The sequence below is a fragment of the Sceloporus undulatus genome, chromosome 6, assembly GCF_019175285.1.
Source record: "Sceloporus undulatus isolate JIND9_A2432 ecotype Alabama chromosome 6, SceUnd_v1.1, whole genome shotgun sequence".
In the NCBI taxonomy this organism is placed as follows: Eukaryota; Metazoa; Chordata; class Lepidosauria; order Squamata; family Phrynosomatidae; genus Sceloporus; species Sceloporus undulatus.
Window position 1 is genome coordinate 5,537,684 of NC_056527.1, and position 25,858 is coordinate 5,563,541.

The 25,858-nt window shown below is 42.0% G+C and overlaps 2 protein-coding genes across 10 annotated transcripts in view; both read right to left on the bottom strand.

Moving 5' to 3' along the window:
- The window catches only part of ZBTB47 (zinc finger and BTB domain containing 47), a 35,977-nt gene extending 25,461 nt beyond the window's left edge, over window positions 1-10,516 (bottom strand). The window contains exon 1 of the mRNA XM_042476083.1: window positions 10,125-10,516. Within this exon, the coding sequence (XP_042332017.1) occupies window positions 10,125-10,127 (3 nt within the window). The 5' untranslated portion in view covers window positions 10,128-10,516. The remainder of the gene's footprint in view (window positions 1-10,124) is intronic.
- Window positions 10,517-15,684: 5,168 nt separating this feature from the next.
- NKTR (natural killer cell triggering receptor) overlaps window positions 15,685-25,858 on the bottom strand; it is a 43,215-nt gene continuing 33,041 nt past the window's right edge. For 8 of the 9 annotated variants that reach the window (XM_042471588.1, XM_042471587.1, XM_042471586.1 and 5 more), the window contains 6 exons: window positions 25,122-25,267; window positions 20,744-23,635; window positions 20,452-20,547; window positions 20,087-20,146; window positions 18,880-18,984; window positions 15,685-16,973 (listed from right to left, as the gene is read on the bottom strand). In XM_042471588.1, coding sequence (XP_042327522.1) covers window positions 16,895-16,973; window positions 18,880-18,984; window positions 20,087-20,146; window positions 20,452-20,547; window positions 20,744-23,635; window positions 25,122-25,267 — 3,378 coding nt within the window. In that variant the 3' untranslated portion in view covers window positions 15,685-16,894. The remainder of the gene's footprint in view (window positions 16,974-18,879; window positions 18,985-20,086; window positions 20,147-20,451; window positions 20,548-20,743; window positions 23,636-25,121; window positions 25,268-25,858) is intronic. The other variant, XM_042471589.1, reaches the window with a different exon arrangement.

The following is a 25,858-nucleotide window of genomic DNA, read 5'->3' on the forward strand; positions in this document are numbered from 1 at the left end:
ATATAATAATAATAATAATAATAATAATAATAATAATAATAATAATAATAATAATAATAGTGTGTTCCACTGTCAAACAGACCTTACTGTCAGGACGTTCTTCCTAACGTTGAGGTGGAATCTCTTTTCCTGAAGTTTGCATCCATTGCTCCATGTCCTATTCTCTGGAGCAGCAGAAAACAAGCTTGCTTCCTCCTCAATAAGACATCCTTTCAAATATTTAAACAAGACTTTTGTATCATCTCTTAACCTTCTCTTCTCCAGGCCAAACACACCCAGCTCCCTAAATCTCTCCTCACAAGGCATGGTTGTTTCCAGACCCTTCACCATTTTGGTCACCCTTCTATGGACACACTCCAGCTTCTCAACATCCCTTTTGAATTGTGTCCAGAACTGGACACAGCATTCCAAGTGAGGCCTGACCAAAGCAGAAGAGAGTAGCACTATCACTTTCCTTGATCTAGACACTATACTTCTATTGGTGGCAGCCTAGGATTGTATTGGCTTTTTTAGCTGCCTCATTACCCTATTAACTGATGTTCAACTTGTCTAGGATTCCTACATCCCATTAAAAAGCTAAACCAGAGCCAGTGCAGTGGAACAGTTTGTGTGATAGACTATGACTTTGGAGACCAGGGTTCGATTCCCAGCCCAGTCATGAAACCACTGGGTGACCCTGGGCAATTCACACACTCTCAGCCTCAGGGGAAGGCAATGGCAAACCTCCTCTGAACAAATCCTGCCAAGAAAACCCCATGATAGGTTTGTCTTAGGGTCGCCATAAGTTGGAAATGACTTCAAGGCACACAACAATAACAAATTACCTTTATTGTTACCAACCAAATGTCATGGAATGACTGCTGGGGAAAATCAAAGAAGAAAATGCAATGGCAGGCTTACGGTTGAACATTAAGAAAACAACAATAATGTCCGTGGAGGAGTTAGAGAAATTTAACCCAGTCGATGAGAACATTGAAATAGTTATAGAATTTCCATACCTTGGATCAAACATTGATCAGAATGGAGACTGTCATCAAGAAATTAAAAGTAGTCTGGGACTAGGGAGGGCAGCTATGAAAGAACTAGACAAGATCCTTAAGTGCAAAAATATAAAACAACACTAAAGTTAGGATCATCCAAGCCATTGTATTCCCTGTTACTATGCATGGATGTGAGAACTGGACACTGAAGAAAGCAGTTAAAAAGAAAATAAACTCATTTGACATGTGGTGTTGGAGAAGAGTCCTGAGGACTGTGGACGGCTAAGAGGACAAACAAATGAGTCCTTGAATAGATCAACCCAGAATTCTCTCTGGAAGCCAAAATGATAAAGTTGAGGTTCTTGTAGTTTGGCCATGTCATGACAAGGCACGACTCATTGGAAAAGACAATAATGCTAGGAAAGGTAATAGAAATAGAGGAAGACCGCAAGCAAGATGGCTAGACTCAAACCTGGAGGTCACAGGCCTAAGCCTTTAGGACAGTGATGTCCAAACTCTGGCCCTCCAGGTGTTTGGGACTTCAGCTCCCAGAAGCTCCCAGATTCCCAGACCATTAGCCAAGATGGCTGAGGCTTCTGAGAGCTGAAGTCCCAAACACCTGGAGGGCCAGAGTTTGGACATCACTGCTTTAGGACCTGAGCAGAGCGGATGAGGACAGGGGGTCTTGGAGACATTGGGCCACCATGAGTCGAAGCTGACGTGAAGACAGTTAATAACAACCAATGCCATGGAAGTTTACAAGGTTTCAAGTTTTCTCCAACTCTTTATCAGTCTAAAGGAGGTTGACAACTGTGCTTGCTGGGTTTGACCCATGTTCACTACCATTGAGTGACCTGGAAGTGGTGTGATGTCAATCTTGTTTTTATTTCATACAATTTTTTAGTTTTTTCACATTTTGAAGGTTCATGGTGTGGGGGGAACAAGCCAAATTTTATGTGCAATTTTTAAATAGCTGTAGTTAGCCTTGGGCAATTTTCATGCCATTTTTAACTGATGATGACGATGACAATGACAATGAAAAGAAGAAGATATAGACATAGGATGATATAGGATGATATAAGAAACTTGCAGGGCTTACAGGCTTACAAAAATTGATGGGCTGAATAAGTCTGGGCCAGAAGACACAAATCTATGGCTCTCTGATTCTACTCCATAGCAGATATCTCAATACATAGACAACCTCAACACATGGCTGGAGCAGCACTGAGTCCACAAGGGTAACCACGCACAGAGGTGCCAGTGTGTGGTGTAGTGATTTGTGTGCCACACTACAACTCTGGAGCAAAGGGTTTAAATCCCTGCTCAGTCATGGAAACCCACTGGGAGACCTTGTGGAAGCCACAAACTCTCAGCATCAGATATGACCCATGATAGGATCACTTCAGGGCAGTGATTCTCAAACTCTGGCCCTCCAGGCATTTGGGACTTCAGCTCCCCAAAGCCTCAGCCATTGGGGCAAATAGTCTGGGAATCTGGGAGTAGAATGTGTTTTTATGCACCATCAAGTCACCTGTCCACTTATGGCGATGCCATGAACTTCACACGGTTTTCTTAGGCAAGGAATACTCAGAGGTAGAGTTTCCAGTTCCTTCCTCTGAAATAAAGCCTACAGCACTTGTTGGTGGTCTCCCATTCAAGTTCTAATCAGGTCTGACCCTGCTTAGCTTCCAAGATCAGATGGGATCTGGTGCCTTTAGGATATTCAGGCAGGTGTACGTAGTATAGTGTTGTGTAGTGGTTTGAGCATTGGGCTACAGCTCTGGAGACCAAAGTTCAATTCCTCGCTCTGCCACTGAGTGCCCTTGGGCAAGTCCCACTCTCTCAGCCTCAGAGGAAGGCAAAGGGAAACACCGCCCGAATAAATCGTACCAAGAAAACCCCATGATAGGTTCATCCTAGGGTCACCATAAGTCGGAAATGACTTGCAAGCACACAACAACAACCACCAAAATTGTTCCACAAATCTGTAGGGACAAAAGACCCACATGCGCACCAAGGTGCCTACACCCTGGCAGTGTCTCCAACAATGTTGTGAATTATGAGGCTTCTTGTTCCAGTGAAACCTTGTTTGAATTCTTCTAGATATTTGGGGCATTCTGGCCAAAGCTCAGAGAAATTATAAGACTCTGCCACAGGGTTCTGTCCTGGGCCCAGTACTATTCAACATCTTTAGCTTCCTCCTTGTGACACCAAATTAGGAGGAATAGCTAATACTCCAGAGGAGAGGATCAAAATTCAAAATGACCTTAATAGATTAGAAAGCTGGCCAAAAGTAACAAAATGAATTTAAAGAAGGGGACCAGAGTTCAAATCCTTGCTCAGAGGAAACCCAGTGGATGATCTTGGGCAAGTCCCACTCTCTTAGAAGAAAGCAATGACAAACCCCCTCAGAATAAATTTTGCTAAGAAAACCCTAGCATAGACTCACTATAAGGAGGTGACTTGGAGCAAGATTAAGAAGAACAAAATAAAAGGTAAATGAGGATACCAGCAAAGAACAAATAAATAAATAAAATAAAAGTTTTATTTTTATACCACCCTTCTTGCAATCAGGGCGGTGTACAACAGTAAAAACACATACATATAATCAAAAAACAATTACAATTAAAATCACATTAAAAACAATTCTGGCCAGCTTGCCGGTGCTATCAGAGGGGGGGAAGGCTAGCTGGAGCCTGTGTCCGGGAATGCTTTCCTGAACAAGAAGGTTTTTACTCCCTTCTTGAACTGGGCCAGGGAGGTGGCCGAGTGGAGCTCTCTGGGCAGCGAATTCCAGAGAGTCGGGGCCGAGATGGTAAAGGTCCTCCTAGAAGTGGAGGCCAATCTTGCCCCTGGGACCCTCAATAGTTGCTGCCCAGATGTTCTGAGAGTGCGGGGCGGATTGTATGGGTAGAGGCGGTCCTCTAGGTATCCTGGGCCCAAACCATTTAGGGCTTTATAGGTTATAACCAACACCTTGTATTGCGCCCGGAAACGAATAGGCAGCCAGTGCAGATCTTTCAGCACTGGTGTTATATGACTGGCCCTGGATATGCCAGTGACCAGTCTGGCTGCCATATTATGTACCAATTGCAGCTTCCGCGTATGGTACAAGGGTTGCCCCATGTAGAGCGCATTGCAGAAATCCAACCGAGAGGTTACCAGGGCATGTACTACTGTTTCAAGGTCCCTCCGGCCCAGGTAGGGACGCAGCTGGCGTATCAGCCGAAGCTGATAACAAGTGCTCCTGACTGTCGCATCCACCTGAGATGTAAGGTGGAGTGACGAGTCAAGGAGCACCCCCAGACTGCGTACCAAGTCCTTCACAGGAAGCGTGATCCCGTTCAGGACAGGTGGAACCACCGCCATCCCCGGGCCAGGAGAACCTATCACGAGTACCTCCGTTTTCTCTGGATTCAGACTGAGTCAGTTTTCCCTCATCCAGCACATTACCGACTCCAGACAGGCCACGAGAGGAGAGACGCCATCCTCGGTCACTGCATCAGTCGGAGACATAGAGAAGACTATTTGGGTGTCATCAGCGTACTGATAACCCCACGCCCCATGTCTCCGGATGATCTCTCCCAGCAGTTTCATGTAAATGTTGAAAAGCATTTCACAATGCTCCTTGAGGGACCCCAGATGTAAGGGCCCTCTTATTGGAGCACACGTCTCCCAGCTGCACCCTCTGGAACCTCCCGGAGAGGTAGGACCAGAACCACTGGAGCGCAGTGCCCCCGATTCCCACCTCTACCAGGTGCTCCAGAAGGATACCATGGTCTATGGTATCGAAAGCCGCTGAGATGTCCAAGAGCACCAACAGGGACACGCTTCCCCTGTCAATGCCCAGACGGAGATCATCGACCAAGGCGACCATGGCTGTTTCAACCCCGTAGTCTCCCAAAGGCTTGGGTGTGCTGTGGACCAGATCGGAGTTTTGTAGTAGAACTCCCAGAATTCTGCACAGCTTCAGGCCAGGCCGGCAAGAGGAGTTATAGAAACTCTTAACAGTTATACTCCCCCCAAAGTAACTTATCAAGACTCTTGGCTGAAGGCAGCAAGACCATCGTATAGGATAGGTTATCACTACTCCTCAGCTCTTTCAACCTCCACTCTCAGTATGCCATTCATAGAAGGCTAGCCTGGTTCCTAAATGCAACACAAAGAGTTTAGAATAAGAGCTCTCCTTTGTCAGTCAGTTTCCTAAAGTGGCTAACCAGGGTAGTCTTCAAAAAGACCAGCAGCCAGATATGGAAGACATCAGCCTTTTACTGCCATCGGTCCCCCAGGCAAATAACACTGACAGATAATGAGCATACCTGAATACAGTTAGAGCAATTTGATCCCACTTTTTAACTGTCATGACTCTGTCCTGTGGATTCATGGGCTCTGATGTCTGGTGAAATACTTCTTCTTCTTCTTCTTCTTCTTATTATTATTATTATTATTATTATTAACTTTTATTTATAAAGCGCTGTAAATTTACACAGCGCTGTACATGCAATCTTTTTAATTGGACGGTTCCCTGCCCTCAGGCTTACAATCTAGAAAGACACGACACAAAAGGAGAAGGGAGTGGTGGTGGGGAAGGGGCCTTCTCTGCCAGTCTTCTAGTCCAGGGGGAGGCAACAGGGCTGCTAAAAGGAGATCAAATGGTTCTGTGTGGTGCAGATGCATTCACAGTACCTCTGAACACAGTCTTTCACAAAGCGTTGGAAGAGACCCCAAGGGCCATCCAATCCACCCCCTTCTGCCATGGAAGAAGACACAAGCCAAGCACTTTGGCCACCCAGCCGCTGTTTAAAAACCTCCAAAGAAGGAGGCTCCACCACTCTCCAAAGCAGTGCTTTCCACTGTCAAGGAGCTCTTACCATCAGGAAGTTTTTGCTGATGCTTATTAGAATCTATTGTCCTGTAGTTTGAATCCATTGGTCCGGGTCCTAGTCTCTGGAGCAGCAGAAAACAAGCTTGCTCCATCCTCAATCTAACATCCTTTCAAATCTTTAAACAGGGCTATCATATTACCTTCTTCTCTTCTAGGCTGAACGTACCCAGCTCCCTAAGTCTCTCCTCATAAGGCATAGTTTCCAGACCCTTCACCATTTTGGCTGCTCTCCTCTGGGCATGCTCCAGCTTGTCAACCTCCTTCTTGAATTATGGTGTCCAAAACTGGACACAATACTCCAGGTGAATATTCCAGGTCTGTCATTGATGGACCTTCTGCTCTCTTCCAGAACTCACATCTTAACAGAAGGGTGAGGAGTCTGCAGCCCTCCACATGTTATTGGGACTTCACCTCCCATCAACGCTAACCACTATCCATGCTGGCTGGGGCAGATGAAAGCTGAAATCCAACAGCATCTAGAAGGGGCAATCGTCTCCCACTTCATTCCTAGGATTGATCAACAAGCTAATTACGTTTAAGACCTGACAACACACAGCCAAAACCGCATGAAGAGAAGCCAGCATGTTTGGAGCACCGGCAATACCTAAATCTCATTGGTGCTACAGTGGTCCATGCACACATGCATGCTGATCTGCTGCAGCTATTGAGTGAACAAGCAACTATGTGTCACAGAGAGCCTTTCATAAGTGGCATCACTATGGTTGGTGTCACTCTGGGCGGTAAGGGAACAGCGGACTGTAATGCTTTTGTACTAATGTTACTCATAAATAATAATTCCCACATATCATTCAATGTAATAGTAATAGTTGTGACATAAAATAGTTGCAGTTAAAATTATACTTCACATGCTCAGCCTGAGTGTATCTACATATACATAGTTTCATGTGCTCACAGTGAAAATTTGGGAAAAAGTGATGTTTTGAAAGAAAATTAACCACTCCTTTCTTTTCCCATTGAGCCTCACCCCACTTTCCCCATCTCTTCAGCATTTTAAAGGGACACAGGTGAATGCCACAGTCTGATTCTGTCAAAAGGCAGATGTTTGAAGAGCTGTGGTATCACCTGGCATGGTCTGCACCTTCCGCACTCCCCTTGTGACGCCACCACACAGAGCAAACCCTGTGCAGACTTCACAATTCTGCATTTCACCTTCTAGGGTTTCCTCCTGCTACATTAGTGGTCGCCAAACTGTGATCTTTAAGTGATTTTGGACTTCAGCTCCCAGAATCCTAGACTATTGGTCAACATGGCTGAGGCTTCTGGGAGCTGAAGTCCAAAATCTCTTCAAAGGCACAGTTTGGGGACCACTGTGCTACACCAACCCTTCCTGAAATATATCTGCACCAAACTAGATATTCAGCTTCATCCTCCATATTTCTACCAAACAACCGGATGTAACAGTTGCATCCCTTCCAAAAGCCAAGCTATTCCTCATACACATACACACGCACAAAAAAAAAATCTAGACGTTCATTTTTCTTTCCATCAGGCGGGCCTCAACAGACTTTCAGACGCAACTCCTACTCTCTGCTTTACAAGATGCCTGGAGTATGTGGGATTATGTATTTGCACATTTTAGGTGGGCCCACAGTTCATCTGAGAGCACAGTGGGGCAGGCCATCTCCGGGCCTTTGAAAAGCTTCACATCCCAAGCCTCGGAAAGATTCACAGGCTCTCCTTCCCCACATAATATATTTCTGATCTTTTCCTGCCCGTGAAGATTTTTCTGCAGAGGAGCCTCCAGCCCAGCCTCCATTAAGCTTCCACATTTCTGCATCTTGACTGCAAGCTCTCTCCCCCAGCATCCAAAAATGCAACCTATTTATTAATTTCTGCAAAAGGCGAAAAGAGAAGCAAGGGGATCTCCCCCACAACACACCTCCCCAAAAATGTTATCCCAATGCAAAACTTGAACAGCCTTCCTTCCTCCAAGCAGCAGAAAGAACTGGGATGGAGAAGACACGGTTACCAATCCATTCCAGGCCCTGCATCCAATTCAGGACTTCCAGGTTGGCTGGGTGTGTGTTTAAATGGCACACCTAGGCTGTCCTATTTAGGCACATGGATCCAACGTCACCCATGTGCCCAAGAAAGCAAAATACAAGTCAAGAAGCATCTCTCCAAAGGGGAAACTGCATCCTGCACCCATTCACCCTCCACAACTTGCCACTATTCGCATTGGGGGTCCGCTAATCTTTTGCAGTGGTATCAGCCGATCCATGAAGGAATGCTAACTCTTTGCCGCTATTGTCGTTTGGCATCCTGGTTTCACCCTTTTGAAAGGGTGTGCATACACACACGCACATACACAAATATAAAAAATGGCAAAAAATCAATCAGGCTGATGCATAGACTCACTCCTATATGCATAGGCGCACGATGCATATCTGCATTTATGTATACAGCCTCCCTTATCTGGAATTCCAAAACCCCAAATCCACCAAAAATCCAAAGTTATCCACATGGATACCTGAGACAGTGGCACCACTGACTCTTCCCGATGGTCCAATGTTGACAAACTTTGTTTCATGCACAAAAGAATGAAAAATACCGAGGGTAAAATGACCTTCAGGCTATGTGCATGAGGTATATATGAGACATACATTAATGTCATATTTAGATTTGGATCCCGTCTACAAAGTGTGTCAATATGGGCATGCAAATATTCCAAAATCACCCCCCCCCCCCAAAAAAAAAGAAAGAAAGAAAGAGAAAAGAAAAGAAAAGAAAAGAATCAAAAATAAATTCTAAATCCCAAACATTTTTGGTCCTAAGCAATTTGGGTAAGGGAGACTCAAACTGTACATATATATGCAACATTTGAATATCTGTCTATGTATGTGTATATATAGGTGTGTACATGTATACACGTGTGTGTGTGTGTATACACACATACATACACACAAATACACAAACATACAAAGAGAATATGTATATGTATATATTTTATACACATATACAGTGTGGATATACATAGACACACACACATACACAAACATACAGAGAGAGTGACTGTGTATACAAATACACACAGAGAGATACACAAACATACAGTGTGTTTCTACACACAGAGAGATACTGTGTGCGTATACATATATCCATATATTCATACACACAAACATGCACAGTGTATGTCTGCACACACACACAGTGTATGTATATATTACATACATACACACACACAGTGTATGTATATACATTACATACATACACACACACATATATACACACACACAGAGGCAACATGCACATTGTGTGTATACATACACACATACACAGATAACGTATGTGTGTATATTATACACACATACAGTGTGTATACATATATTGTACACATACTCCTACACAGTATATGTGTGTGTACAGTATATAATATATTTGCATGCAGAAACATATTGTGTGTACACATATTGTATACACATACAGTGTGTGTGTGTGTGTATATATATACACAGACACAAACAGGCACATAGTGTATGTATATGCAAATATACACACACATATAGATAGTGTGTATACATACATTATACACACATTCATACACACACAGTGTGTGTGTGTATTATACACATAGAGTATGTGTATACATATATCTGTATACAGAGATTGGATTTATATACACACACACACAGAAACATATAGTGTGTACACATATATTGTATACATATACTGTATATACATATATGCACACACACAAACAGGTACATAGTGTGTGTGCATATACAAACACACACACTCATATAGTACATGTGTATACATTATACATACACATACATAGATAGTGTGTGTATACCTACATTATACACACATTCATACACCAACATACAGAGTATGTGTATGCACACAGAGACACACTCATACACAAAGATACCCACGACTTGCATACCCATTTGTGTGTGCAAAAGAGAGAGAGAGAGAGAGAGAGATGGAGAGCTTTGGATCTTTCCTATTCCTGCTTTTTGCAAAATGCCCCCCAGAGAAGGCAAGCCCTGGAGATGCAAAAGGGGCACCAGGAGAGGAAGGGAGGGCATGCCAGGGAAGGAGGAGGGAGGGGTCAAATGTAACGACTGGGGAGGAAGGAACTTCCCAAGGCAGGCGTTACTGTTGCAGATTTTAAGCAAAAGGGAAAGCAATCCAAGGACATAGAGACACAGACAGAGAGAGAGAGAGAGAGAGAGAGAGAGAGAGAGAGAGAGAGCAAAACCGGGCAAGAGAGAAGGCAGGGCTCCCTTCTGTACCATTTTGCTGCTGGGCTCCCAGCTGGTGCTCCTCTTCTGCTGCTGCTGCTGCTGCTCTTCCTCCTTGCAGGGGGCTTGGCATCTCCATTTAATCTCCAGGTTTAATCTTGCTGCCTAGTAATGTTTTTTTTTTAAAAATGTGCAAAATCTTTGCATTTAAAAATGCATTATTATTATTATTATTATTACTATTATTGCATCTTAAAAATGCAATTTTAATACCCTCCTCTCCCCTTCCCTTTCCTAGACTTTTTGCAGAGGGTCTTCCTGGGTGCTGGGTTCAAATCCTACCATGCTCTTCCAGTTGCTGCCTCTCCCCCCCCCCCTCCTTTTTTCCTGTCCTTTCCTTTCCTTAGAGGAAAAGCAACGCAGTCCAGCTCTGAATGCCACCAGCCAGGCCCAGCTGATCAGAGCCTGGGCCTCTTCTGCGCCTGCGCGGGATTTTTCTTTAAAGGGACAGTGCAGCACTAAATGCTGCCAGAGTGGCTGCTTTGCAAGACAGCAGCAGAGGAGGCTGCACCTGGGAGGCACCCAGAACAGCTGTGCCACATGTTGGCATCCACACCGTTTTCCAATAGTCAAGCAGTCTGGCACTGCTTTAACTGCCCTGGCTCCAAGGGGGAATGTGATTTTGGGATTTGTAGTTTGCTCTCTGATAGAGAAGGCTTAATGGCACACCAAACTAGAAACCCCAAAACTCCATAGCCATGGAGCCATGGAAGTTAAAAGTGGTGTCAAACCAGGCTTCATCCACACTGCGGCAATCATAAAGTGGTTTGATGCCACTTCAACTGTCATGGCTCCATAGGATTTGTAGTTTGGTGGGATACCAGAGCTCTGTGACAAGGAAGGCTCAATATCCCCCCAAACTAGAAATACCAGGATTCCACAACATGGAGCCATGGCGGTTAAAGTGGTGTTGAACCAGGCTGCATCCACACTGTATCAATAGTAAAACATCTTGGCACATTTTAATTGCAATGGCTCACTGGTGTGGAATGCTGGGATTTGTAGTTTTCTGTGTGGAACCGGAGAAACTCCTGACAGAGGAGGCCAAATGTCTCACTGACCAACAAATCCCAGTGGTGCAAACCTGGGGTGAGGTGAATCAAGCCAAGCTATGCCAAATGGCTGCATCCACACAGCGACAATAATAAAGCAGTTTGACACTGCTGCAGCTGCCATGGCTCAATATCTCCCCAAACTAAAAATCCCAGGATTCCAAGCATGGAGCCATGGCAGTTAAAAGTGGTGTCAAACTGTTTCATTGCTGAAGTGTGGATAGTACCCTGGAAAACTTACTTTACATTTCTTTTTTTGTATATGTATTTATAACTGCTACAAGGAAGACTAGAACTTGGAAGTCCTCTCTCTCTTTCTCTCTTTGACTGCATCTGCACTGCAGAAATAATCCAGTTTGACACCGCTTTAACTGTTATTGCTCAGTGCTGTGGGATTCTGGGATTTGTAGTTTGTGGTTGCACCAGAGCTCTCTGACATCTAACTAAACCTCTCACGAAACTACAAATCCCAGCATTTCACAACATTGAGCCATGGCACTTAAAGCAGTGTAAAACTGAAATATTTCTGCAGTGCAGATGAAGCCTCAGTGGGCATAAAAACTCTGTTGTTGTTGTTGTTGTTGTTATCATTATTATTATTATTATTAAAGCCTATGTCTATAGTGCTGTAAATCTGTTAAAAGGAGTTTCTTTTTTCAGAGACCCTGGCTGCTGCCACACTGCAGAATTAATGCAGTTTGATACTGCTTTTACTGTCATGGCTCCATCTTATGAGACCCTGTGATTTATAGTTTGCTGAGACACCAGGAAGACAAGTATCCCACAAAGCTACAAATCCCAGAATCCCATAGCATGGAGCAGTTGGAGTGGTGTCAAATTGCATTAATTCTGCAACATAGATGCAGCCTGAGTTATGCCTCTATAGGATATAAATACAGTGGGCCCTTGGTATCTGCAGGGATTTGGTTCCAGGATCCTCCTTGCATGCCAAAATCTGTGGATGCTCAAGTCCCATTAAATACAGTGGCATAGTCAAATGGTGTCCTGTGTATAAAATGGTAAAATCAAGGTTTGCTTTCTGGACTTTATATATTTTGGGAATATTTTCAAGCCGTGGATACTTGAAACCGTGGATAAAGATTCCATGGCCAGGGGGTGTACTAAAACAAATGACAAGACTTTCCCATATGGAAACCATACTTGCCCATAGGGAATCATTGGGGAATAGTTGCCCATAAGGAATTACCGAGGAATATTTGCTCATAGGAAATCATGCGGGAATACTTGCCCATAGAAAATAATTGGGGAATATTTGCCCATTGTGAAGCCATATGTGCCCATAGGAAATCATTGGAGAATACTTGCTATGGGCAAGTATTTTCCAATGATTCTCTATGGGCAACTATGGTTTCTATATGGCAAGTACTGTCATTTGTTTTAGTACGTCCCATGGCCAGCCATAGCCATTGCTGAAGGATGATGTGAACTGACAGCCTACCATTCCCTTCTGGTTTTAAGCAATATGTGTAACAGAGAGAGAGGAGCAGACAGTCTTTTTTCCAAAGGTAACTGGATGCCTGCATGCAAACTTTCTTTGGCTCAGCCATGGCAGTCCTTTCTCCTGACTCTTCGACTCTGCAAAAGAGGACAGCGTTGCATCTGGTACTCATCTTGATTCCACTTTGTCTTTTGCAGTAACTTATTCCAGATGTCTATTATCCTTTGAAAAGCCAGTCAAAACAAGCCTATTTATTCTGCCTCCCACTCAATCCAATTTCTTCTTCTTCTGGGTAATCTATCCGTATCATCTTGAACATTCCCCAACTACTGAAATGCATGGTCAGCATTTTTGGATGGCTGTTGTTCTTGTGTGCCTTTGTTTTTACTTATGGCAACCTTACAGCAAACCTATCATGGGGTTTTCTTGGCAAGATCTGCTCAAAGGAGGTTTGCCATGGCCTTCCCCTGAGGCTGAGAGTGACTTGCCCAAGGTCACCAGTGGCTTTCATGGCCAAGCTGGGAATCGAACCCTGGCCTCCACAGTTGCAGTCCAGTGCTCAAACCACTATGCCAGGCTGGCTCTCTCAATAAAAACAACCCAAAACAAACCACCTTAACTCCCTTCTCCATCAGCTGCTGAACACTCTTATTACTAAATGATGAAATTTATTGTAGTTTTAATAGGTGTCCATCTTGTTCTTTTGACTGATATGTGTTTAATGCATGCCTTTGTAACTGATGTTTGTCTGTTCATTTTTCCCCACCTCGATGCTTAGGGAGAAGTAGATACAGATTCAACTACCCAAGACTTGAAAATATTCCCCCAAAATATCAGTTCCCAAAAGCCAGCCTTGATTTTGCCATTTTATATAAGGGACACTCATTTTACTACCCATTGTATACCATGGGATTTGAGCATCCAGAGATTTTGGTATCCATGGGAGGTTCTGGATCCAAACCCCAGCATGTTCACAGACCTGGTGTATTTGGCAAGAAGAAAGTAAGAAACCCACATCATGAAGTGCTCCTATCAAAACGTCAGTGGGCGTTATTAGAAACAAAAGGTCAAAAGTAGCTGTGAGGCAGAATCCGAGATTTCTATTCTGACAGCTTGACTGGCGAGTGGAGATTTTCTAATTCAGAAAATTGGGGTTTTAGAAAACCAGGATGTTTTTGTCCGTGCATAGATTACCTTACTGCATCTTTTCCCAATCTGGTCCCTCCATGGTACAGTGGGCCCTTGGGGTTTGGTTGCAGGACCCTCCGTGGGTACCAAAATCTGTCAAAGCTCAAGTCCCATTATACACAAGGCAATAGTAAAATGGTGTCCCTTATATCAAATGGCAAAATCAGTGTTGGCTATTTGCAAATTATATATTTTAAAAATTCAAGTCATGGATGCTTGAATCCATGGTGTGTGTGTGTGTATGGAGAGCTGACGGCACATGGAAGGAACCTCTCCTTGGCATCTTTTTTGAATGCACAACATAGTAAAGCTGTCAGAGATTCTGGGAGATGGAAGTCTGAAACATCTGAAGGATCAGTTTTGGGAACCACTGATCTATAGCAACTTGGCACTGCAAAGAATAAACAAACTTTAGGACAGTGGTTGATTGGAGATAAATTCATTCTGTCTGACCTACCTTGCTGGGTTGGTATGCGGATAAAGTGAGGAGACACACACATGATGCCTTGAACTCACTGAAGGGTGATCTATTTGTAACTAATAAATGTTATAAAAAGGTACAAAGGAATCCTATAGATTGAGGGGGGATCAAGTATAAGATCTTCCTAATTAGATGACTTCATCAAATGCTTGTAGCATAATTTGACATAGGAAAATGTGATTTTGACCGGATTGCACTGATGTGGGAGAGCTGTGTGTCTTCAAGTCATTTCCAATTTATGGCGATCCTAAGGCAAGTCTATCACGGGGTTTTCTTGACAAGATTCATTCAGAAGAGGTTTGCCATTGCCATCCTCTGAGGTTGAGGAGGTGTGACTTGATCAACAGTGGGTTTCATGACTATGACTCTGGAGACCAGGGAATTGAACCCTGGTCTCCAGAGTCCTAGTCCAACACTCAAACCACTACGTCACAATGTAGTGGGCGATATTTCATAATGGAACCATAGCCATCCACACACGGTGCAGGCTGCGAGGAACATGGAATGCAGCAGTAAACTAACCACCAGTGGAAGGGCTACACACTAAATTTCTTTTCCTATATAGAGGGGACACTTAACAGTCCAAAGAGGAGCATTTAAAAATACAGCCAGCCCATTGTCCGAACTGTCAGCCTACCATCCCACTCTGCATCATATACTGAGTGGGTCAGTTTTCACCTTGGTAGTTTCCAACACTTAGGTTCTGATCCAGCATGCTTTTGTAGAATGATTCACTTGGGATTAGAGCAAACAGATGCTAGGGAAAATGAAAATTTTGTACATTTAACAGGTTGTTTCATGCACAAAATTATTAAAAACATATTGTGTATGGAATCACCTTTGGGTTATGTGTGTAAGGCATATATGAAACATAAATGGTTTTTTGTGGGTTTTTTGGGCTATGTGGCCATGTTCTAGAAGAGTTTCTTCCTGACGTTTCGCCAGCATCTGTGGCTGCCATCTTCAGACAATGCTTGCCTGGAAAGGAGTTGGGTAGAAACATAAATGGATTTCATGTTTAGACTTGGGTCCCATCTCCAAGATCTCATTATGTATGTGCAAATATTCCAAAATTCAAAAAAGTCCAAAATCCAAATCACATCTGGCTCCACACAGTTTAAACACTGGGCAACTTACAAAATAATGGACATGACTTCTGTTTGGCAAACTGCAACTCAACTAGAGGTCCAGTTGAGTTGAAAATTAGGATTATTTCTCCTGTGCCTTTTAGGGTGAAGCCAACTAAGTGCCTGATGTGGTCTTGCTGTGGGAATTAAGTCACACCTCCTTGAAATATGTTACTTACTCCAAACCAGGTTTACTTCTAAGTAAGTTAATGTCATGGATGTGATAAACATTTAGCAACCAGTATTTAATAGTTAAATGATTCATGTTTTTAATTGCATCAAAGGAAAAAATGCCTTTTAAAATGTACAACTTTTGGCATGGGACCAAAACAAAACAAAACAAAACAACCTATTTTTAGTACTGATGAAATGTACAGCCTCTCAAAATTATAGAAAGTTAACAAATTCACTATCAGTACTAGAGTTACAGGTAATATTTCCCTCCCAGTTATCATACCCACTTAGCATAGGGGTGTTTTTTGCTGAAAAAAAGTCATTATTCCATACAAAACGCTTGTGTATACTGAAGTTTACAGTACAGGAAGAAAATTCAGTACGTCTGGATTAAAAAGTCCTCATAGACAGATAATTTAGACACTTTGGTGTCAGTTCAGTAATGAACACTGAAAATGAATTCACACGTCTCCCTTTGATTTATAGCTTCAGCATAAAATCTGACAATGGAAACCCAATGTTGGATATGGTGGGAAAATCCAACAACTAAATTCATGTCCAGTGTTTAAGGGTTAGCAGATACAACGATTAAATGTGTCAAAAGGGCTTTTTAAAGATCTGCTTTTACAAATACTATAATATTATTGGCATGGATACAAAATTGAAATGGAAAAGCCTGCTATCATTTTTGGAGTTTTGCATAAACATGTTTAATTTGTTCAAGAAAGAGCTAGTGCTAGCCCCTGAACCTAAGTATTTTATACATAACCGACCTTGCATCTCCTGTGAAGTAGAGCAAGGTATAATGGGAAACAGTAATAGCCAGGAGAGGATCTCCACCCTAACTATCTGTATCCATCTAGGTATGTGTACAAGCTTATATGATGTACGTACAAGATACCAATGAACTGATACCGCATAATTTAAGGTAAGCTTTTAAGGTTAACTCTGTAGAATGCAGACTTCTCACAGTACTTTTCTTCACAGCTTCATGGTTGTCAGGCCAGCATATTTTTTCAGAGCAGGCCTACAGATTATTTTGGTACAGAAGACCCTCTCTCTCTCAAAACACAAGGTTACCAGCACATCCAAAATCATATCAATACAATGTCATAGACCAGAAAGAGAGCATAAAAATTATGCTTATCTCACTAAATATCTTTTAATTTTACTTTGAGTAAGGACAAGGGCAGTTTCATATGTTAAAATAACAACAACAACAATAATAATAGTAATAAAAAAACTAGTTGAGTACAATCGACATCTTCAACAGGATGCTTTCAGCTGTATCTGCTGCTTTCACTAGGGCTTCGGTTGTTTGAATAACTGCGGTCACTTTCACTGTCAGAGCCGTAGGATCTAGAAGAAAAGCCAAGACACACATAAAAATGTAAACTTCTTGAGTACGTATTACTTTCACTTTACAGACATGCAACAATCTTCACTGCAAGCAGAATAGCACATATAAGGGTGAAAAGTTACATGTCTCATTTTACTTTACCTTCATTTACAATGTTTCAAATGCAGATAATTTCTCAAGAAATAAAGTGTCACTCAAAATGCATAGCTATCTCAGAATAGCTGTGCGCTTGAGTGTGACCAGAGGGAGAGATATGGAGTTTTGGTATAAGAATAGCTGACTGGACTGGGTTTCTTCTCCTTGCCCAGGGTGGGGGAATGGGGAAAGGCAGAAATCAACTGGAGAGTCCTGGCACTGCCAAAAGGAAGGCATTTCCTTGCCCTGCTTAAAGGGGGCATGATGGAGAAGAAGAAACTGGAAACTTGGTGTTATGGTGTGGCTGAAATAAAAGGTGTTCTCTATCTACTTAGGCATGGGACTCATGATGGGGAGAGATCATGTGGGTAACAGTAACAATGCCAAAAGTAGCTCTGATAAATATACTTTAGTAACTCTGCTAAACATGCTGCAGTAAGAATTCTGTTTTTGTTTTTTTAAAGAATTTAATGCAGTTGGTTACTGTACAGGAGATATGCTGCCTCTTCTCCTGCTGTGTCTTCTGCACCTGTCGCAGGAGATGCAGCAGGAGATGTGCTGCCCCCCTCTCTCCCCCTCCTGATGTGCTTTTGTCCACCTAGGAAGCTTGCTGGAAAAAGGACAGCAGACGATCACAGTTCTTACCAGTTGCTCTCTGTCAGTGTGCTCCTCTAAAGAGAAACCATTATCTAATGGCAGCTAGTTCGCACACCAGCCAAGCTCCCTTAGAATCAGCATTTGGTGCCTCTTCTGAAGATCATCTGTACATCAAGCCCTTGGTATCTGCTGAGGTTTGGTTTCAGAATTCCCCATGGACACTAAAATCCGTGGACGCTCAAGTCCCATTATATACAATGGTGTAATAAAATGGTGTCCCTTATACAAAACGGCAAAATCAAGGTTTGCTTTTGGAATATGCATATAGGTTTATGAATATTTTCAAGCTGTGGATGGTTGATTCTGTGGACACAGAGGAATGATTGTACATTTCTCCAATCTGGAAAAGGCAAGTGCTAATGTTTTATGCTTCAAACCTCTTCAGAATTAGTGGTGGGTTGAGTCCAATTCCTATTTTGCAGCTCCTTTAGCTCCACTGGAATGCATCCCCCCCTCCAATGCTTCTCATTTATACCAGTCTCAGTTTATATCACAAATCCAGAAACACATCCCTGACATAAAGTGAAGCCTGCTTGTACCTGCTGTTACAAGAACATTAAGCTAAACAGAATCTAGTGCAGTGGACTAATTCACTACCCCCCCATCCCACTTGTGTCTTTTACAATTTAAAGTTGCCACTCAATTTACTGGGCAGCCAAGAAACTACTCTGACTAAAATAGTCAGATCCAAAACTTTTTAAAAAATACAGTAGATCTGAGAAAGGACAAACTTTTAACGTATCTGTGATATGTCTGAATTAATGTCGTTGCAAGTGCCACTGACAATGGTATTCTAGCCTCTCATTTCTCTATTTCTCTTGTCTATTACTGTCTCACAATATAATGTAAACCTGGCAGCAGTGAAGAATGTGCATGTGCCTTTGGTGAGTTTTCTTTTTCTTTTTTTTTGTACCATTTTTTTATTGATAAAAGACAAACATACATAGTCATAATAACAGAACACAACAAATACAACACCCACCATCACATCCTACTACAAATAAATCCTAATCACTAACCACATCTAAGTTTTCATAAGTTTTAAACAGCCCTGAGTTCTCACATAAGGAAGGTTGCGGTATACATTCATTTGAACAAGTACAATGTACCTACCTGGACCGTCGATCATAACTGCGGGATCTGTGATAACTATCACTCCTTTTGCTTCTGCTTCGACTACGACTCCTGCTGTAATAACTGTCATAGGTGTAAGATCTGCTTTTATGGGTTAAAAAAAGGTAACTGATTATTTGGTTTAACCATGGTTAAATTCAATGTTACTCTCAACTTGAGTACACATAGTGAAATCAGAACATCTATGTTACCACTTCCATAAACCCAGTGGGGCTACTGTTGTTAGAAACAGCATAGTATAGCAGTTTGAGCATTGGGACTATGACTCTAGTGACCAGGATTCGAATTCATGCTCAACAGGTTGCACCATCTCAATCTCAGAAAAAGGCAAAGGCAAACAAACCCTCTCTTGCCAAGAATAAAAGTTTGGCCTTAGGGTCACTTTAAGTCAAAAATGCCTTGAAGGCACACAACAAACTGAAGTTGGGACTAACATTAGATTTAGCAGAATCATAAAGCTAATAATTTTTATTTGGGAAAATAATCCTTCAAAATTATTTCATTACTTGCTCTATTTTTGGTAAAACAGAGCCTCATTTACTTATCGGAAAATACATTTATTATTTCATTTCTTTCATTTATATGCTGCCTTTTTCCTGGAGTGGCACCAAAGGCAGTTCATAACTTAACAACACAATTTTAAAAACAATTAAAATCATCACATTTAAAACAGTAAAATTTAAAAGCATACAAAAGCTTAAAAAATGCACACACTGCAATAAGAAGCCTCCCTGGGAGTGATTACATCTTAAAAGTCTGCTTTAAAAAAAGATCTTTGCCAGCCAGTGAAAGGAAACCAGGAAGGGCACAGTCTAGCCTTCCGCAGAAGGGAGTTCCAGTGGGTGAGAGAAGCCACTGAGAAGGCTTGCTCTTGTGTTCTCACCAAGTGAGCTTGAGAAATGAAGAGAAAGCCTTCTCCCATAGATCTTAGAACTCTGGCAAATTTGTATGAGGAGATACGATCTTTCAAATAGTCTGGACCTAAGTTGTAAAGGGCTTTAAAGGCCACAACATTTGTTTTTTCTAAAATCCTGTTCAATTCAGTTAACATTTCCAGCATGTACCACCACAGGCTGGAAACATAAAGAGTTACTAAATTATGTTTCAGTATATTGCTTACATGTTGCTGTTACAAATATGTTACTTATCCTGGACATTTTCAATAGTGATCTCTTTCACAGCATACCTGGATCGACTACGGTGGTCATAGGAACTGCTTCTGGACCGGCTTCTGCTATAGGTTCGACTAATAAAATAGGAAGAAAATGACATGATCATTTTTACACTCATGCTGCAAATGTTTTTTAAAACTCTTTAAAAAAATCCTAATATTCCATTTATCATACATTAGAGACAGTGACAATTATTCCCCCGAGTGACAAACTTATCTCAAAACAAATAAATAACTAATTTATAAATCGTAAGTGATCACTCAGCCTACAAAGCATCTTGGCTATGAGAGACCCCTATGTTTCAAGATGATATTTTGCAATGATGCCCACCCAATTCTCCAGGACCATCCTTCATCCCTTCCCCTTTGTAAGTACTTGCCTATGACTTCTGCAAGAGTTATAGGAACTGCTACGACTTCTTGAGCGGCCCCTGCTGTACCACCCTCGGCTCCGGCTTCGTGTGTAGCTCCGTGACCTATAAATTTTGAGCATATGCATTGAAAAGCTATGAAAAATGGAGAAACACTGAGAGGCACTAAGTTTTTAAGGTGATAAATGGTGAGAGCCAGCTAGAGTCAAAGCAGTTAACATGCATTAAGAGGAATTCAGAGACACACTCTCAGTGAAATGCTTTTCTGAAATGGCTCTGCCTATTTATAAGCTTTACCTACCTATATGAGGAAGTAGAGCTTGATAGACTTCTTGAGTGACTGTAAGAAAGGGATCTTGTTCTGTGCCTGGATTTAGGTTCCGACTTGCTCCTTGACCGGCTGCGGCTTCGTGATTGGCTGTTTTCTCGTGTTGCTGAATCCTCCTCGCTGGAGCTCTCATGGTTTCTTGGTCTCCGATTAAGCCGGGCAGTCTTTCTTACTTCATCAAACAGAGAGCCTGGTCTAATTTTGTTTTTACTTTTGATTTCTATCCTTAAACCTTGTGGTTTCGATTCAGAAGACAAGGGCTGATTTTTAGGTTCTGAAGAACTGCTAGAAGCAACTGCAGTGGCCAACTGAAGATTCCCTACACCCTGTAATGGCTTCCATTTATTATCCACTGTGCTGCTTTGGGCACTATCAACCATTTCAGTTTTCTGTCTACTTTCTACAGCAAGAACTGTTGTGGTGGGCTTAGGTTTTTGTTTCTCTTTTTCTTTGTTGTCTTTGTCTTCTTTGGCATCAGTAGATTCTTTACCATTGAGTCTTTGCATTCTACCTTCTGCTTCAGAATTGTTGGGTACATCTGTATTCTTACTAACTTTAACATCCCGAAGGTGTATCTTCAGACTGACAGGGGAAGATTCCACATCAACCTTGAAAGGTGAATTATGTTCTGGAGTACAGATCTCCATGTCATCCATCTGGGTGACATCTACCTCGTTTTCACTTACCATTGCTCTATCAGGAGTTCCCGATGCATCAATGTTTTTATCTGGATTTGGAACCTGAGTTGAAGTAGATTGTTCCCCATTACTTGTACTAGGCTGGCTAGCAGGCGATGTATGCCCTACAGCTTTATCCAACAATGTATTCTGTTCATGGAGCTTTTCATCTTCTCTTGGTTGGTCTTTGACCATCTTATCATTTTCACAATCCTGTTCTTGGTTTTTATCTTTAGGACCAGTTGCAACTTGTTTTTCTCTTTCATCTTTTGCTTCTGGCCTTACAACATCTTCTTCCTCCTCTTCCTCCTCGCCAAACTCCAGGGGAGGCTGCCAATGAAATGTTTCCTTTTGCTTTTGAGGCTTATGCTTCTTGTCTTTTTTACCCTTGGACTTCTCTTTAGCTTTTTTGGAATGTGTTTTTTTCAGGTTCTTTTTGGAGCCATGCTTTTGTTTTCTGGATTTCCCTCTGGCACCTGAAGTAGAATGGGAACTCTCCGTCTCTGAAAGGGAAGACTGCTTATTTGTCTTCGATACAACAGAAGAAGAATCTAATCTTGTCTTACGTTTGGCAAGGCTGAGATCTGTGTCTGAATCTGATGAGGCTTCGCCTTCTTCCTTGCTAGAAGACAATCTTGAACCTTCTTTACTGTTTCTGACTTTACCACCTTCTGAATTTGATTCAGAGTCCCACTTACTGCCAGCACGTGTTTTCCTTTTCGATTTCCTACTCCTTCTTGGAGACTCAGATTTCTCCTTCAAAACACTTTTTTTGGAATGGTCACTGCTCCAATCAGATCTAGTCTTCTTTTCATGTTCATCATAAACTGAGCAGCTTTTATTTCGTTTTCGATTAGCTTTTTTGGACTGTAATTGCCCCCTTTCTTGAGTTGACTGTGGTTTTACCAACTGCTCACTGTCTGTGGAGAAATCTGAAGATCTGCTTACACTATCCCTGTGCTTCTGAGAACTTGTGTCTTTTGCATATGGAAGTGTACTTTCAGAACTACTTTGCCTTTTCTTTTCCAACTGTAAATGTCTCTCCCTGTACTCAGATTTTATTTTGCTTTTCGGTCTGTCATCCTCACTTAAAGAAAAGTAAGACGATGACCCACTGTAGCATGACTGGTCACTGGGAAATTTATTCACTGAATGGGATCTAAGTGTTGATCGAGACCTTGAACTGGACAGACTTCTCGATCTGGAGTATGACTTGGAGTAGGATCTACTTCGAGTTGTCCTGCTCCTAGATCTTCGCCAACTACCTGAGCTCCTCTCACTCCGATTTTTGGAATAGTCACTGTGCTCACTATCTGAACTCTTTTCTCGCTTATGATACGAAGAGGATGGGCCAGCATCTTTGGCACTTACTAAATTGTAAGTTGTTTGAGTGGGTAGTAAGTGAGTAGTCTTTGCTTTCATTTCCTGAATGCGCTCATAGGATGGTTTCCATGGCTTCTGCCCAGGTTTCCATCTAGAAGGTGGAGGGCTGTCACTTAGGGGTATAACTGGAATGCTTTCAGTAACAACAGGCTGTATCACAACCTTATCATTCTGTGGCAGTGCTGTTCTTACAGGTTCTACCTTAACTGGCTTACTCTCATTTAAACGAGTGGCAACATTTTTGGGTGGAGTGGATGTTATCTTTAGATGATCAGAGGCAGAACTCGATCTGGATCTGGATCTAGATCTGGATCTGCTCCTAGACTGAGAAGACTTATTAGCTGTTCTTGATCTAGAACTTCTTCTAGAATAAGATCTGGACCTGGATCTAGACCTGGATCTGGACCTGTAATATGATTGGGAATCTCTGCTTGACAGGGACAAAGAACTCTGCTTATCTCTGTCTGATTTAGACCAGCCTCTTCTAGAGGACTCGCCCCTTGAAGTCAGTGAAGAAGAGTGAGAGCCCCTCTCGCGACCATAAGGTGATTTTGTCTTTCTAGTAGAGGAACGAGAAGATTCCATATCTGACGAAGGAGATAATTTTTTCTTTTTAATTTGCTTGCGCTTCTTCAAATGCTTTTGCTTTTTTGCTTTCTTTTTGTGCTTTGTCTTTTTCTCTTTCCGGTGCTTTCTGTGGTGGCTGCCATATTTGGCACTGCTTAGATCAGAATAGCCATTTTGGGACCAAGATCTTGATCGCTGCGACAGACTTCTTTCATCCCATTTTCCTGGATCACTCAACCTAAAAAACAAGTTTTAAAAAAAAAGAATGGATATTCCCTTAAATTTACTTCTTTATTTTTCTTAAAAGCAAGTATTGGTGTCAGACACTATGTAGCATGGTCCTGAAGAACTGATGATAGCTCAGTGAAGAGGAAGATGATTGGAAATAGTGGGTTAGTACAGGTATCTTACTAAAAAACAAGTTCCATGGCACTTAAGAGACTCTATAGGCAGACTGATTTCTCTACATCAAGTACAAAGAAACTGAAGAACTATATCTGAGTGGGTAAAAGAAGGTTTTACAGTCTGTATGCCTCAAAAGGCATGTAAACTAGTCCAGCTTCAATGTAACATGCATTCACAAGATGACCAACTGGTCCTAGACTGAGAAGACTTTTATTCATGGGTTAGCCAAAGAAACTGGTTAAAGGTGATCCAGTGATTTGATTTCAATACTCAGAAACTTAGCTTCAGAGCAACTTAGCTAGATAATCATTCAAATATAGTGTCCCTTCACATTCACTTGGGTTGGGGTGAAGGACCCCCATGAATGTGGAAAACCCACAAATAAAAAAAACAACACTATTCTTTTTACCTGAGAGAACATCTCTCTAGGAATCTCCAGGTCTTCCACTGCAACTCTCTACGATCAACATCTGCTAAAAGTTGATCATAGAATCATGCCGGAGAACCTATAAATGCCTAGAAATGTTTTCTCTAGGAAATTCTTCGTTCTCCAGCACAATCCTATGGTCAACTTCTGGCAGAGTTGCGCTGAAGACCTAGAAATTTCTAGAGAGAACATATTAATCAAAACTGCGAATAATCAAATCTGCAAAAGTCAAAGCCACAAATGTGGAGGGCCAACTGTAGAGTTTGTGTATTAATATGCATCTGTGGAAATCATTCTAAAAATTGCTCTATTAATAAAAACCCAATGCACCCTGATCACCACCCATCAGATTCTTTTAAACATTTTCTCTATGGCTCATGGTAAGTACTTGTAGACTGCAAGTAAATATTTCATGAAACTGGTTTTGAGGGGTAAATTCAGCAGATGGTTCTGAAACAATAAACATTTCTGTTTCACTTTGGAATGTTTTTTTTAAACCATGCATATCATGCTGCTTTATAACACAGTAGCCAAACTGCTTTATTTTTTATTGAGTTTCTGCACAAGAGTTCAGCAAACTAATTTCTAAAATTAAAATATACATTTCAGTGTGTTTCACAGAGCTTGCTAAGACTGAATCAAGAGGATTGAAACGACAATCTAAAGCTTCCTCCTAACTTTTCCCTGCTCACTCAGTCACAAGCTCTTACTTGTACCTCTCTAAAATTAAACCATGCACAATAAAACACAGTTAATATATATGCTCAATACACATCTTATGGGATCTGTAGTTTAAATAACAGCCCCCCCCCCTACACTGACATGTATAAAGGAAACTTTCTACAAGACAGGTGTCATTTAAGAGAGTTTCATACACTCTGTAAAGTCTTACTTGTCTCCTTTACTCCATTTTTCTCCACTGGGTGGCCTGTAGGCTCTTAATCTCTGCATTTCCTCTTTCCAGTGTGGAGGCGTTTCGCTGCTCCCATCATTACCAGATTCTGAACATGAGCGAGAATGAGGGGGCGTATGGTATCGCTAAGAAAATATAACAGTTCAGTATTACAGAAAATCCATCACCTGTGCAGGCATACAATCATCAACCAAGTCTCATCTATAATAAAAACAAAACTACTTGGGAGGTGACTGCAGGCTAGATGTACTCTGCAGGTACAATTTTATACTATGCAGAAGTTAAAAACTATTAATAAACAGCCCATCACATGAAAGGCCCTTTGCCCAGGGCAATCAACCCTCCAAGGACCTGCTGAAACAAAAATGTCTTCAACTGCCCATGAAAGGATAGCAAGAAGGGTGCCAATCTAACCTCTCCAGGAAAGGAGTTCCAGAGCTTGGGAGGAACTAGGGAGAAGGCCCTCTCCTAAATTCCTGCCAGATATGCCTGTGAGAGTGGTGGAACAAAGAGTAGAGCCTCCCCACAAGATCTCAAGACACATGAAGGCTCATACAGAGAGATAGAGCTCTTCAGATAATCCAAACCTGATCTGTTTAGGGCTTTGCAGGTCATAACCAGTACTCTGAATTGTGCCTGGAAACAGACTGGTAGCCAATAAAACATTGCAACAAAGGAGTTGTGTGCTTTCTGTAGCAAACTATGGTTAACAATCT